The sequence below is a fragment of the Sander lucioperca genome, chromosome 5 (genome assembly GCF_008315115.2).
Source record: "Sander lucioperca isolate FBNREF2018 chromosome 5, SLUC_FBN_1.2, whole genome shotgun sequence".
NCBI lineage: Eukaryota > Metazoa > Chordata > Actinopteri > Perciformes > Percidae > Sander > Sander lucioperca.
This window is the reverse complement of record NC_050177.1, coordinates 9,591,299-9,605,093: the sequence shown is the minus strand read 5'-3', so window position 1 is coordinate 9,605,093 and position 13,795 is coordinate 9,591,299. Positions and strand designations below refer to the sequence as shown.

Here is a 13,795-nt window from a genome sequence, read left to right as displayed (position 1 = left end):
TTGTGATGGATCAACTCCATAATATATGTATAATGCTCAGTGACCCCACACATTAGACAAATATGAAGATCTGTTAAACAGCATGGCCAATGCACATAAATATGACAGATAACACACACATTGACATATGATGTCATGAGGAACAATTCCTGAAAGACTTCAAATTGTGAGTATAAGAGGAGGTTTAGATGCACAGGCGGAGTGCCAGCTAAAAAAGAGAGTCAAGTGAATACAAAAAGTGTCCTTTTTCATTCTAATTTGGCAATATACAGCATTGAAAAACCTGAAATGTGTCCCTGGGGAAAAACACAACTCTACAATCATAAATCATTTTTAATAGAGTATCATTCTCAATCAAGTTAAGGAGATTACAGTAAAGTACACTTTTTCATTGGCACAGAACTATAAGAGAAGGGCCAGCAGTCTTTGAAGATTAACATGTAGGTAAACACAAGTATGCTGTATGACTGAGGCACCCAAGAGACAGAAAAATAAAATCAAGAATGCAAGACTAAAGTCAGTGCATTGATTGGTGTGTATCAATATCCATCCATCGCATTACTGTATTGGGTTCATTGGGGATGGAGGGGAAGTAGCAGGAGAAAAAGGAACTTCATGGCTTCATTTGCTGTAGGACACAAAGGAAGAGTTAAGATGATGAAAACCTTTGACCATCTTAGTCGTTTGATGTCAAACACACCCTCTATCTGACATTTTTTATTCAGTTATTTGCTCCTTTCATTCTTACCTGCATTGTGCTGTAGATCCAGGGCACAACACCACTGACTTTTGTATAAACACCAGGCTTGTTTCTTTCCCCACATCCAGCTCCCCAGCTGGTGATCCCCACTAGGTACCAACGGCTCTCTCCCTGACACACCAGAGGTCCACCACTGTCCCCCTGTAAAATATAGTTCATAGTAGTTAACATGGATGTAGGCTCGCATTGCCAGACCTTCCTCCACAGTGCTGCTGAGGAGGGCTAGTCCACACAGCATTCTGGGATGGGAGAGAAATGTGCTCTGGTTTATTGACAAGACATTGTCTTTAAAACAATAACAATCGTCATGGGCGCCGCTAAGCGCCGCACGGAGCCCCGATGCCGCTGCAAAATAGCCTCTGCAAGGAACTTGTTTTGGTGGAACATGTACGTTCAAAAGTTGTTTCAGCCATGCAACAGAAAACTCAGATTGGACAGATAGTTTAGTCTTTAATTTAATTTAATCCCGGAATGGAAAGGTCGTGGATATAGACTAACATGGATGTTAAAGGCACAATTTTTATTCTTCTGATTACTGTAAATCTGTCCCTTAGCACTGACCACTCACCTGACAGGAGTCTTTGCCTCCGTTCAGGTCCCCGGCACAGATCATATTGTTGGTCACGGCGCCTCTATACCCACTGGGGCTGTTACACACTTGAGTACCAATGATGTCCACTGTCACTTCCATTAGATCCCTGGAGACAATGCCTGTATTAGAGAAAACAATGTAAATAGTAATATGCACTGCCATGGCAACAGCTAGTCCACTGTAATTTGTTACCTTCTTTTGTCTCCAGTTTTTCTGATTAATCATGATGTTGTTCACCTGCTCTTCAGCCATTACTATTTTTTGGAGTTTTATGTCCATCTTTCTCATTCACTATCAGTCTCACTATATAGAGGACAGACATTAGTTACTCTCTGATAAATTATCCATGTTCCCCTAGGGTGTCCAGACTTTATTCTGCCTGTACTTTTTCTGATAACTATCTGCCTGCTTTTTGACTACTGCCTGACCTCTCTGGCTCTCTATCTCTCTGGATTTAATTGAATCGTCTGACTGTATTGTTGTTGCCGATTGCAGCCCTGCATTTTGCCACAGTAAAAAACGATTTGGGGTATCCAGTGTTCCATGCATTCATTTATTCATTATTGTTTCATGTAGTTTAATGGCAATTGATTCATTGTATGCCCCAGGGATGCTTAAAACATAGTTTCCACACAGAGCGACAATGTTTTTGAATAAACAAAGAAGATAAAATATGCATGTGTGCGCTGATCTGGTCTAATTTTACTTTTACTTTTATGTAATGGAACAAGTTATTTTAACTATATGACAAAATCAACAAGAACCTCGATAAAAGTGTATTTCTGCTACAGTGGAATCAAATTAATTAATAAAATAAACTATAAACCTAATTATGTCATTTGTTACATTTCTAGTAAAGTCAGTGGCTCCATATTCCAGCTTACCTGATCCTGCCTTAGTGATGCCAAAACCTGAGATCCAGCATTTGGTTCCAGGGGGAATTTCCTGGTCAAAAGCTGGCAGACAAGCTGGCTGGACTTTATCTGGATAACACAAAAAGAAGTGTTTAACTTTTGCAAACACACCAGCAACTTTGTGTGCTCAAAATGATAGGATTGTAGACAGATGTGCACGCACGCAGACACGCACACACACACACACACACACACACACACACACACACACACACACACACACACACACACACACACACACACGGCTGGGCAAATCAGATTACCAGAATGACTGTGGACTCAGTACAGACTTTAAAAGCTCAGACTGAACAGCAAGAGTAAAACATTTCTATGGCAGTCACTGTCCTGCATATTGTTTTACCAAATGACACAATGTTGGTTTTTGGTTTATGTTTCATACAATAGATTAATGTAACAATACTGAAATCAATGAGTGACTGTTAATAATAATAAAAAACTATTGATCTCCACAGGGCTGTTATTTTTCCGCAGAGCAAAGTAATCTTTAAAAGATGTAGAAATTTAGTGAATTGTTGAAGGACATTTCAGCTGCAGAGTGAACATTTATTGACACAGGCCTTTGAACTGAAAGTCAAAGTCTGTCTTTCAAGCTATTCAGTCACTCGCCAGGCCACACTACATATTGCTCCCTCCCAAGATGAACAGCTTTTGTTGCATTTCCTGACTCTTCTCTTGTGGCATGGTGGTCAGACTTCCACTACGACACCTAATCAGATGTCAATGTAAGGACCAAATTCTGACAATAGCCTGGGGTTGTGAAAGTAGGGTGAACAGCAGCATTATTTTGATTAAGTGAAGATGCGACTGACCATCGAAAACAACTGGAGATCTAAGTCTGAGCAGAGCGATGTCCTGGTCATTAGTCTGGCTGTTGTAGTTCTCGTTGAGTAGGATCGTCTTAACCAAGTAGGGCTGACGTAGATTGTCCAGAGACACCATTCCACCATACACTTTCCAGTTCTCTACCAAGAGAGCTAAAGAGTTGCTTCTGCGACACAGAAAAAGACTGTTCAGTGAAAAGCAATGGGCTCATATCAATATGAAATTAGTGCTTATATTTTCAGCATAGAAGACTTTGAATCTTTGCATTGTAGTACAATACAAAGTATGAATACTGAGCCACAAATAAACGTGTTTTGTTGCAATGTAAACAACACATGAAGTGTTTGGGAAATATGCCCTATGAGACAGATCTTTTCTGGCAGTCAGTTACCTTGGGAAGCAGTGGGCAGCAGTCACCACAAAATCAGGAGAGATCAGGACTCCTCCGCAGACGTGGGATCCTCTGAATTGCAGTGACAACTGCCAAGGCCACTGACCCATCTTGGATGCGCTGCCTCCAATGATCCGGGATATCGACTGCTGCAGACCACAGTCTGGGAACGGGAAACAATGGCTGTGTTTCATTAGTAGTTCCGCTTTCCCTCATTCACTTCCTCTCAGCCCCTTGATATTATGTAACACCACACGTCGCACGGAAGCCACTTGGAGGACAGAGTGATAGTGGGTGGGACAGGAGCGAAAATTGAGTAAAATATCAAACTAACTGATGTTTTCTTAAGAAACTATCCTTCGAAAATCCGAAATGTTTTTATTCAGTTTATTCATCCTCTCCTTCTTTTGTGGTACCAGCAACCAGAGTTTTACCAGTTGTAGATTACTACCACCTAACCATGGATGTATTGTCTTGAACCAAATGCACAACTGCAATGCATTGTGGGTGATATCCACCTCTGGAGTGACCATCGTTGTTCACTCGCTCCCTCAGCCCTCCGAGGGTCAATCCCACCAAGTTCACTTTAGTCGTGTAGGCTCTGACCTCATCATAATAATAACTCCCCCCTCCTACGGAAAGGTAGACTCGGAGCCTACAGGTGGATGCTGGGGCTGATCAAAACATACTACAGTAATGTCAAGTGTAATGTCAAATACTCCTGTTTTCAAATGGCTGTATGTGCAGTTGAGGTACTGTGTGTGTGTGAGAGGCAAAGACAAAGAAAGAGAGAGATTGACTGTGTGTGTGTGTGTGTGTGTGTGTGTGTGTGTGTGTGTGTGTGTGTGTTCGTGCGTGTGCGAGTGTGTGACACACATGACTTTAGGAACAGATGGAGGCTCCTTACCCACACACTGCAGGGAGACAGTCTCCTGGTTTGGACAGGATGAACTGTGTAATGCCACAATGAGAAAAAGATGTCAGTTATCACGATTACATGCAGAAAACCAATATACACTTTACTGCTGTTTTTTTGTAGTAATATTAATAAAAAGGCAGCAAATATGTCTGGGGCATAATATTTTTTTATAACTGCTTTCACAAATATTGATAGATTTAACATGATGAAATAGATTTCATAATAAAGAAATAGGAAGGATTATAGATGAAGCCTGAGCTGTGTATGAAATAGGGGGAAAAGGACTAGACTGTTTACCTGACGTTTACCAGACCCTGGAGAGGTAAATTTGATCTGCTGGTCAAAGTTAAACCAATAGACTTCTGGGATTGAAATGCGTTGGTGGCATAGGACCTGAAGATAGAGAGAAAGGCAGTTCAAAGAGCTAAAGATATAAACTTGCACATACAGAGATCATTTTGTCTAAACAATGCCTGATTGAGTCTGGAAACTCATTCTGCTTCTGTCACACTGAGACACCCCAGGGAGACCCTGTGGAGAATCACTTTAACCCTAAACACACAGCAGCAGGTGAAGAGAAATGAGATGGATCTCAGTGGGTGTATTACAGGTTGGAGATAGAAGCCCACATGTTCGCTAGCTTCTGTTCATTTTGGGTCTGGCAAAATGACTGGCTAAATCACTCCTTCCTGAAGCCTGAGCTCGTTCCGAATGATGACGGGGAATGGTAAATATTTTGATGTTGGAGTGCTGCTGCTGAGTTAACATGCTGATTCTTTACCTTCCGAATCCTAGCTGAGTGCAGGTCTGGTCGGCGTAGCTCTGGTCCCAGTTTTTGTAGCACACTGGTAGGAAGCGGCCATCTTGAGATGTCCTGACCTGAAGAGCGCCGTTGCTGCCAAACCTCACTGGGGAAGTCAAAAGAAAGATGACAACTGGTGTCTCTTCGGTGGTTTATGCTTAACACAATGTGACAGTAATGTGGAGTCTTTGGCCTGCATGCTGCTGCTGTTGCAACCACAAACAATTACAGTAAAAGCAAAAATCAAATATAAAATTAGCTTCACTTGGCAAGATTCGACAAATGCAATCGTGATGCTGTGTACAGTTTCTTTCTAAATTTTCGCAAAGTGAAATGATGTGCTGTCTCCTGGAATGCACTTCTTTATTAAAAAATATTACATAAATCAAATCACTGATAACATTATTATTGTAGATTTAAGTTGCATCTCTTGGTAATACTACTGACACTAAATACATGAGCCTGCCATAGAAATAGAATATTATTCCCCTAAACAAACCTACATATGAGAACTAAACATGAAGATCCTATAGCTTGTTTTTGTTTTTTTAAGGATATCCTTTTGGCTGTCAAGTGTCTGCCCATCCCTCCTCACCATCTGTCCCTATGTAAGTCTGGTTCTGGTAAGGTGTGTGTGTGTGTGTGTGTGTGTGTGTGTGTGTGTGTGTGTGTGTGTGTGTGTGTGTGTGTGTGTGTGTGTGTGTGTGTGTGTGTGTGTGTGTGTGTGTGTGTGTGTGTGTGTGTGTGTGTGTGTGTGTGTGTGTGTGTGTGTGTGTGTGTGTGTGTGTGTGTGTGTGTGTGTGTGTGTGCGTACTCACCACAGTTTGTTTCGTCGCTGCCCAGTTGGCAGTCTCTTATCGCATCACATTGGATAGTATTGCTGGGGCAGGTGTCATAGTTTGGCAAAGATGGATTTTGATTTTTGTCATCATCATACTCATTTATTAGATTTGCTGCTGTTGCCAACCGGGTGCCATATCGAACTGTCGTTGGGGTAGTAATGAGTGTGAGTAAGTAGAGGTACAGTACAGTGTGCCATTATTGTTATAATTAACTAAAACTAAATCTAGACATTAAATAAGCACACATATGCACACATCGTTTTAAATCTACTGTCATCAAAACCCTAAGGACACAACAAACATCGAGTTTTACATATACAGTACATAGCATGCAGTTACAATAGTCCTGAATAAATTAGAGCAGAAAATGAATATTAATGACAATGTCCAGTGATGAATAAACACATACCTCCAAGCCAGATTGCCAGTGCCAGCAGACCGAGCACCAGTAAGGCTCCCCCTGACCCTCCGAAAAACTGGCCATTACTCTCACAGCATCTCTTCTTCCTACTGCTGGGGACTGGACACAGATAGATCACAAAAATATACCCAAACACATTAATAATCCTCGAAGCGTATCGGTCTCTATTAGTTTTGCTTCTACACATGCATCCATTGTATTCTTAGGAAAATATGGGCGCTGCAGATATCACTCACTTATGCTTGACTGTATGACTTGGGGAACAACTACAGGTGGTGCATACTGGGGAATGTAATGTGGATGGGTGTGGGGTGTCAGGCCTGGACCCACGCCATACACCACCTCCTCATAGGACTTGAGGGGCGGCAGGGTGTACACGCCAACAGAGTAAGGAGGAGGGGACTCGTTCTGTGAGAAAAAGGCAGAAAAGAATAAGGGAAAGTAAAAAACTAGCGAGAGGTCATGATATAAATAAAATCTCTTACTGTAAAAATGTTGTGCAGTTATTGTGTCATCTACCCTTGGAAACAAGACACCATGCTATATTTATTAGGTATAATAAGACAGACAATATATTGACAAAAGACCAGAGATGCAAATCCCTGCCCATTGTCCTCCATGCAATCCTAACTCTATTATCAAGCCTATGTTTAAGTCCACACCTGGGTAGCAACCTTGTCCACAAAGACACACGATGTATCATGGCAACAGTGTATAAAAGATTAGGTTTTAACACTTCATTTCCTAATTTTTTCATTCATGCTATCTCCTCAGCCCTTTTTGATTCACAGAACCCAGTAGCAATATCAAGTACTTCATACAAATAATTTAATCAGTATTTGAGTTTTTGGGACAGGTAGGTTAACATCTGTCCACAAATGAGCAGTAATAGGGAGAAGGAAGGTGACTAACGCTGAGGTTTTTGTAGCAACAATGCTGTTACCCAGTTGGCTAAATCTCTATCATGAGCTCTCTGTTAATGACTCATGAAAAACAGATACATAGGTAAGTCAGACCCTCTCTTTTCCTGGTTAAACAATGGCCTCTAAGACTGCTAGTGATATACATGTATATTTGTCTCCTTGAAATATTACAAATATGTTAAAGAAATAGTTCAACATTTTGGGAAATGCACTTATTTCATTTCTTGCCGAAAGTTAGATATAGAGGTTGATACCACTCTTTATGCTAACTAAGTAGCTAGAGCAAGCAGTCGGTTAGCTTAGCCTGGCTCTGTCCAAACCATAGACTGTATACAGTCTATGGTCCAAACCTAACAAGAACTGCACAAAGGCAACTCTAAAGCTTTCTAATTCACACGCTTCATCTCGTTTGTTTTATTTGGCCAAAACCAGAATGTAAAAACAACATGTTGCATTAGCCATGTTTTCATCTTTATGGTTTTATGCAAATTAAGTAATATCGGCACAAAGTTTGTACGTTCGATTTCCTCTTAATTGGTAAACTACTTATGCGATAAACGCAGACTAACAAATCAAACTTCCAGAAAACGAAGAAGAAGTTTTAGGTTATTTCTGCTTTTATTTGCAGACAGACAGTGGATGAACGAGGAAACGAGAGACTTTTTAAATTTAATTTACAAGCTAAATATAACAGCTATTTTAGATGGTTGTCGTCTGGCATTTACGTGCATCTGCATCTGCATCTGCATAGCGATGTTTTGATAGCGTCATTGTTGTACTATTATAGCTTGACATGTCACTATCAGCTGGCACATTAGCACTTTTACAACTTGTGCAATATTTATCATTTGTAGGTAGATGGCTCGACCCATTTTGGCTAGCAGACTTTGTTCGCAAATGTTAGCTTGGATGTTGTGCGATTCAGTGCAAAAATGAATGGAAACCTCAAATCTATTCGATATACCAATTTGACCGCAAAGCAGCATGTAACATCATTACACACAGGTTTTATTCGCTTTCAAAGCCGTTGGATGGAAACACACTTTCACTGGCTTTATTCGCATGAATGTTTTTAGCAAACTTCAGATTAGAGTTTAGATTCTCGGCCCGAGCCCGACCCGAGCCAGACCGGACCTCGGGTCGGGCTCGGGCCGTTATTTTCCGCCATATCCTCGGGCGGGCCGGGCCCGGGCCGGACCCTTGATCAAGCAATTTTTTATTTTTTTTTTATCCATTACCTTATTATCCTATTTGGGTGGGGAGGAAGCTATGCCATAATCAGAAATATTATAAATATAAATATAGGCTATATAAAAGTAACAAATGTGTACAAAAGTTAGGCTGCAGTTACAAAATGCAGCACTTCATGCGCGAAGTCTCCTCCTCTCGCACGCATCACACCGGGCCTGCTGTGCTGTATTGTGTATCTTAAGTGCAACATGGAGCTTGAAGATGTAAAGAAAAAAAGAAAAACAGGAGAATTAACTTTGAGCAAGTGTGGAGGAAAGTCAGAGGTATGGAAGCAGTTTAAACAAGTCGTGGGCAGTGACAACAATATGTTGTTCATCATTGTTTCTATTTTTTTAACGTTTCTTCATTCAGATAATTTGCGATCCGTTCCATTCTAAACAAACAGCGCAGTTTACAGGCTTCGTCCTTGTTGCATTATTCTAAACAGATTTCTGCAGTTCAAACAACTCTGAATTGTAGTTGAGAACGTCAGTTATAACGGCCCACGTATTAAAAAATTGTCGGGTTTAAATCGGGCTCGGGCTCATAATTACAGTTAATGTGTCGGGCCGGGCCGGGCTCGGACACAACGTGCTCGGGCTCGGGTAGGTTCGGGCTTGATTTTTTGGGCCGATCTAAGCTCTACTTCAGATAACTCCATTGACAAGTGGATGGAAACATAGCTACTGTTACAGGGGTTATGCACTATTTCATGGCCAAGCACAGTTATAACTAGGGATGTCCCGATCAGGTTTTTTTGCCCTTGAGTCAGAGTCCGAGTCATTTGATTTTGAGTATCTACCGATACCGAGTCCCGATCCGATACTTCTATAATAATTCAACTTTATAATAGGCTACCTCCAGACCGCAGACATACTCGCGCTTTCTGCTTCAAGCTGCTTCCGTCTTCTACTTTGCCGGCATTTAACCAATAGCGTCTCTGTTACAAAGTGATGTCATGCCGCACGCGTTGCTGTTTCTGTGTGGAGTCAAAAGGGTCTAACTGCATAACTATAGATGTGTTAAAAAATAATGAGAATATATATACATATATATCCGAGTCCTGATCGGGAGGTAACGTCTGATTCCGATCGAGTCTGAAACCACGTGATCGGCCCGATTTCTGATCACGTGATCGGATCTGGACATCCCTAGTTATAACATCCTGAAATCTCTGGGATATAACAAACAAGATATGACGTGTTAATTAGTGAGCTTAGGTGCTGGATTTTGTGACCTTTGTCCAGAACCAGGCTGCCCCTGTTTCCAGTCTTTGTAATAAGCTACGCTAACTCTATGCTGTCATTAGCTTCATTTACCGTACAGACATGAAAGTGGTTTTGTTCTTTTCATCAAACTCTTGGCAAGAAAGCAAATGAGCATATTTTCTGGGATAATTGAAGCAGAGTTAAAAAAAAAAGATTCCGAATGCAGAATGTTATGTGACTGAACTAGCTGAACACACTTTTTCTAAACACCTGTTGGCAGTGTCATCCATGCATTTACGGAAAGTGATAACTACATACTACCATCTATCGAGGTGGTCCTGGCTATGGGTGGACTCACTACAAAAGGTGTCACATAAAGCCATTTCTATTGTTGCTGATCAGGTTTCAGAATGTGCTTAAAGGCAGCACACACCCTGGTTAATTAAAAATGGTTGAGCTGAAATAGGTGGAGTAGGTTGATCATATTTAAAGATCAGGGGGTTTCACATGACATTTAAAAAGGTCAATTTCTTACTCAAACAATAACTATGATAATATAAAGTTACGAAGACAACCCAACATGAAACTTGAAACTAAAATGTCCCTTCATGTTTGTCTGTAGGGCCTAAAAGAAATCAAGGCAGATACTGTACATGTCTGGCTTCCAAATTCCTTAAGAACATTTAGTGATCTGAGCTTGACCAATACAAATCTAAAATATTCCTCTTCTAGTAAAACAGAACAAAGAGTCAGTCCACTGAAACTTTCAACCGTGTACTTGGCAAATTCAATTATGTGCTCATCATTAGTCAAGTCATGTGTATTTATATAACTCCAAATCATAAATTTGTCTCAGAGGGCTTTACAAATCCTCCACCCAAATTCATTATTTTCTCCAACTTGAAGACCTGCACACCCATGGACATTTTACTCCCCTTCCACAAGGCTACTTTGCTTTTTAAATTATGTATTGTATTGATGTATGAGTGTTTTCTTTAACTATTTATTTTAACGATTGGAGAGGTATGCTTTCAGTAATTGTAAAAGTTTTCATGTGTGCAGTAATTGAAAGGCCCACTGGATTATCTGAAACAAAACTGAAAACAGCTTTTTTTCTTGGCTCATGAAAAGTTGATGTTGTGGAGATACATGGTACACTACGAAGACCAGAATTACAATATTAGCTAAATAAAAGTGTTATAATCTGAAGTGTTTAAAGTGTTGCACTATAGAAACTAAAAAAAGAAGAAAAAAATTAACAGTTGGTTAAGGCAAAACCTACATTCAAATTCCCCTCTTACCTGTTGTCTTGCAGGTAAATTTAAAAACTAAATAAAACCTCTAATGTCAGCCTATATCATCTACACACTTATTGGAGGCCAGTCAGGTTACAAGACAAATACAGTAAACACACCGAAACTAAGATAAACAGAAGGTTTAAGTCAGAGGAGAGGCCAAGAGACACACTGTAACAAGACAAGGAAGTTTTTGTCATAAGAGAAAGACAAAGGAAGAACATACCGGGTCATGCTTTGCCATCGGACTCAGGTCAGCAAAGATTGGAGAGTGGAGATGAGCGCAGGTGGGTGGAGCTTTTACACATCCAGGGTTTCCGAGCAATGGTTAGAGCATGGTGGTGCCACATTAAACACCTCTACTCTTCTTTTCTCCCCTCCTTTCTACTCTATAGTGTTTGTTTGTCACTGACCTTCATCCCAGCAACAACAGGTAGATTTTCCTTCCCCCTTCCTGCCTGACACCTCCCACTTCCAGCGTCCATCATTATCTCAGTCCTTCATTCTTCTGTTCACAGAGGCAGGCGTGCCCCAGTGCACCAGTTTCCCACCTGTCACACCGGTTTCATGGCAGCTAGAGACTATCAAAGCTTTTTTCACAGAATTAAGATCCATTATGGCTCAATGGAGCTGAGCTGTTAGGGCCCTGAACCAAACATAGAGAATGACAGGAACTTTAAAATGTCTTCACATACAATTCGATTCTACATTTCATTTTAAAGCAGGATGTCTTATCTTCTCCTTGAGTATAAGGACATGCTGGAAATAAAAAGAGCTCTGTCATCGTGTCCTGGAAATGAAAGTAATGATTAATATGTGTGCAAATTTGTGTGACACTCATATGGTTGGCACTGTTTGAATGTTTTCATTAACCTCTATCTGTGAATTTCTGGATAACATTTTAGCTGTTATCACATCAATACTCTTCTGGACACAATTCTCATGTTGCTTCTGGACATTTTTGGAGCTACCGTTCTCTGATTTCTTCTGTGTTCACTGTTACATTCACTTTCCAAATGTTCATAGTTTCTCTCTGAGCCCCTGTTTCTACACTTTCGCATATTCCCTTATTTCCAGTTGCTGTCACTTGAGATCCTCTACATCTTTTACCACTGTTGTTTTCTGTTCCAGATTCTGTTGCAGATGAAGCACATACAGTAACTTCATAATATTATTGCGCTGAAATACAGAACTTGAATGCAAAACATTTAAAGTTAAGACAAACTGTAAGTCTTTCTGCAGGTCTTTCTAAATTTGATCAGAACTGGGATTCTGAATTATATAGTGTGTTTATGAGAAGCACCACAAGATATTCAATGTGAAAATGTGTTTACCTTGTAACACAACTAGAGGGTGATATTACTGTATATAAGTTTGCCTATGTGCATGTAGCCACTGGCCACTCCTCACTTACCAAATGACTCGTGAGAAAGTCCCCCTTCTGGACAGCAGCCGATGATCTCTGACATTTAAGTAGACTCCCACAGCTTAGATTTACTCACAGTTCCTTGTCCGTCTGCAAGACAGAAACCAAAAGGAGACACGCATAGAGGTTCACGGTTTGGTGTGTTTTCAGTTACCAGGAACTAAAACATGAACAGTCACATGTGAAAATGAGGTGAGAAATAGAGAGCAAAACAGGGGTGACTCATTTAGCTATAATTAAGGGAAGAGTGCTTGAAAGTATATTAATAAAATCCAAGTATTGACTAACTGATAAGATAGTTTGTTTTTTACAAAGTAAAAGAAATGATCTGAGCTAATCATTAACCTCTCCTCTTGAATATCCTGATGCATTCATTTTCAGTGTATAATAGTGGCATAGAGGGCTGTATTATGTGTATGTTAACAACCAATCAATGTGGTTTCAATGGGACTTTTATTATTATTATTATTATTGTTATTATTATTATTATTATTATTATTATTATTATTATTATTATTAACATTGTATTTAGTTACCATACAAGGTCATGAGAATGTAAACAAAAGACACAAGCAAGATAGTTTGGTTGACTCAACACTAAACGTCAAATATGTTATGAATCCATCTCGTTATTTCACATAGAAAAATCCAGATGTATATGTGAAGGTTATAGGCATTCTTTAAAGCTTTGCACATTGTGTCTATTCTATGGAAGTACTGACAGTCAGTATGTGAAGGTACATTTTCAGAGAATGGACCTTGGATAATTGATTGCTAACTGGTGACCAGCTCATGTTAAAAAAGAAACTTATATCTTGCATCCCCACCCACAATAACCTTTATATCACAGCACAAGGCTGACTAAATGCTTAACTGATGTGTTAGAGAGTAAGATGAGGTGTGGATATGGTTCCACGGTCACTGTGGTTTGTCGAGACCATAGATAGAGATACATATATACGTTGTTTTAATCTATTTCCTGTCTAACTTTTTTGAAAAGGTCTCTCTTAATGTCACATCAGTTAACATCAGTTTATAACTTACTTATAAGACTTTTAAAGAAACTGCATAAAACAAAAATATTAATTCCAGCCTCATGGCCTTCAGACTAGACTCATAATGCATAGTTATGATGAAATTATATGTGAATAATGCATATAAACGTATGTCTATCAATAAATCAAGTAATAGTTTACCTTTTATCCAAGTTTGTTTTGCTTGTTAAACAT

General features: G+C 39.9%; 1 protein-coding gene across 1 annotated transcript; it reads right to left on the bottom strand.

The window, feature by feature from the left end:
* Positions 1 to 315: 315 nt before the first annotated feature.
* On the bottom strand, positions 316 to 11,828 carry tmprss13a (transmembrane serine protease 13a). The gene is made up of 13 exons (XM_031296721.2): positions 11,367 to 11,828; positions 6,721 to 6,892; positions 6,473 to 6,583; positions 6,040 to 6,204; positions 5,201 to 5,327; positions 4,717 to 4,812; positions 4,408 to 4,451; positions 3,501 to 3,663; positions 3,097 to 3,275; positions 2,237 to 2,335; positions 1,329 to 1,471; positions 749 to 901; positions 316 to 628 (listed from the first exon to the last, which is right to left on the bottom strand). The coding sequence occupies exons 1-13, from the start codon at positions 11,382 to 11,384 to the stop codon at positions 614 to 616; spliced, it is 1,485 nt and encodes a 494-aa protein (XP_031152581.1). The 5' UTR covers positions 11,385 to 11,828; the 3' UTR covers positions 316 to 613.
* Between the last annotated feature and the right edge of the window lie 1,967 nt (positions 11,829 to 13,795).

Bases quoted from the DNA above. Each gene is read 5' to 3' on its own strand.
- tmprss13a (XM_031296721.2), bottom strand. The intron at 6,584-6,720 runs GTGAGTGATATC...ATCTGTGTCCAG, and splicing joins AGTCATACAGTCAAGCATAA to TCCCCAGCAGTAGGAAGAAG. The intron at 902-1,328 runs GTGAGTGGTCAG...TATATTTTACAG, and splicing joins GAGGCAAAGACTCCTGTCAG to GGGGACAGTGGTGGACCTCT.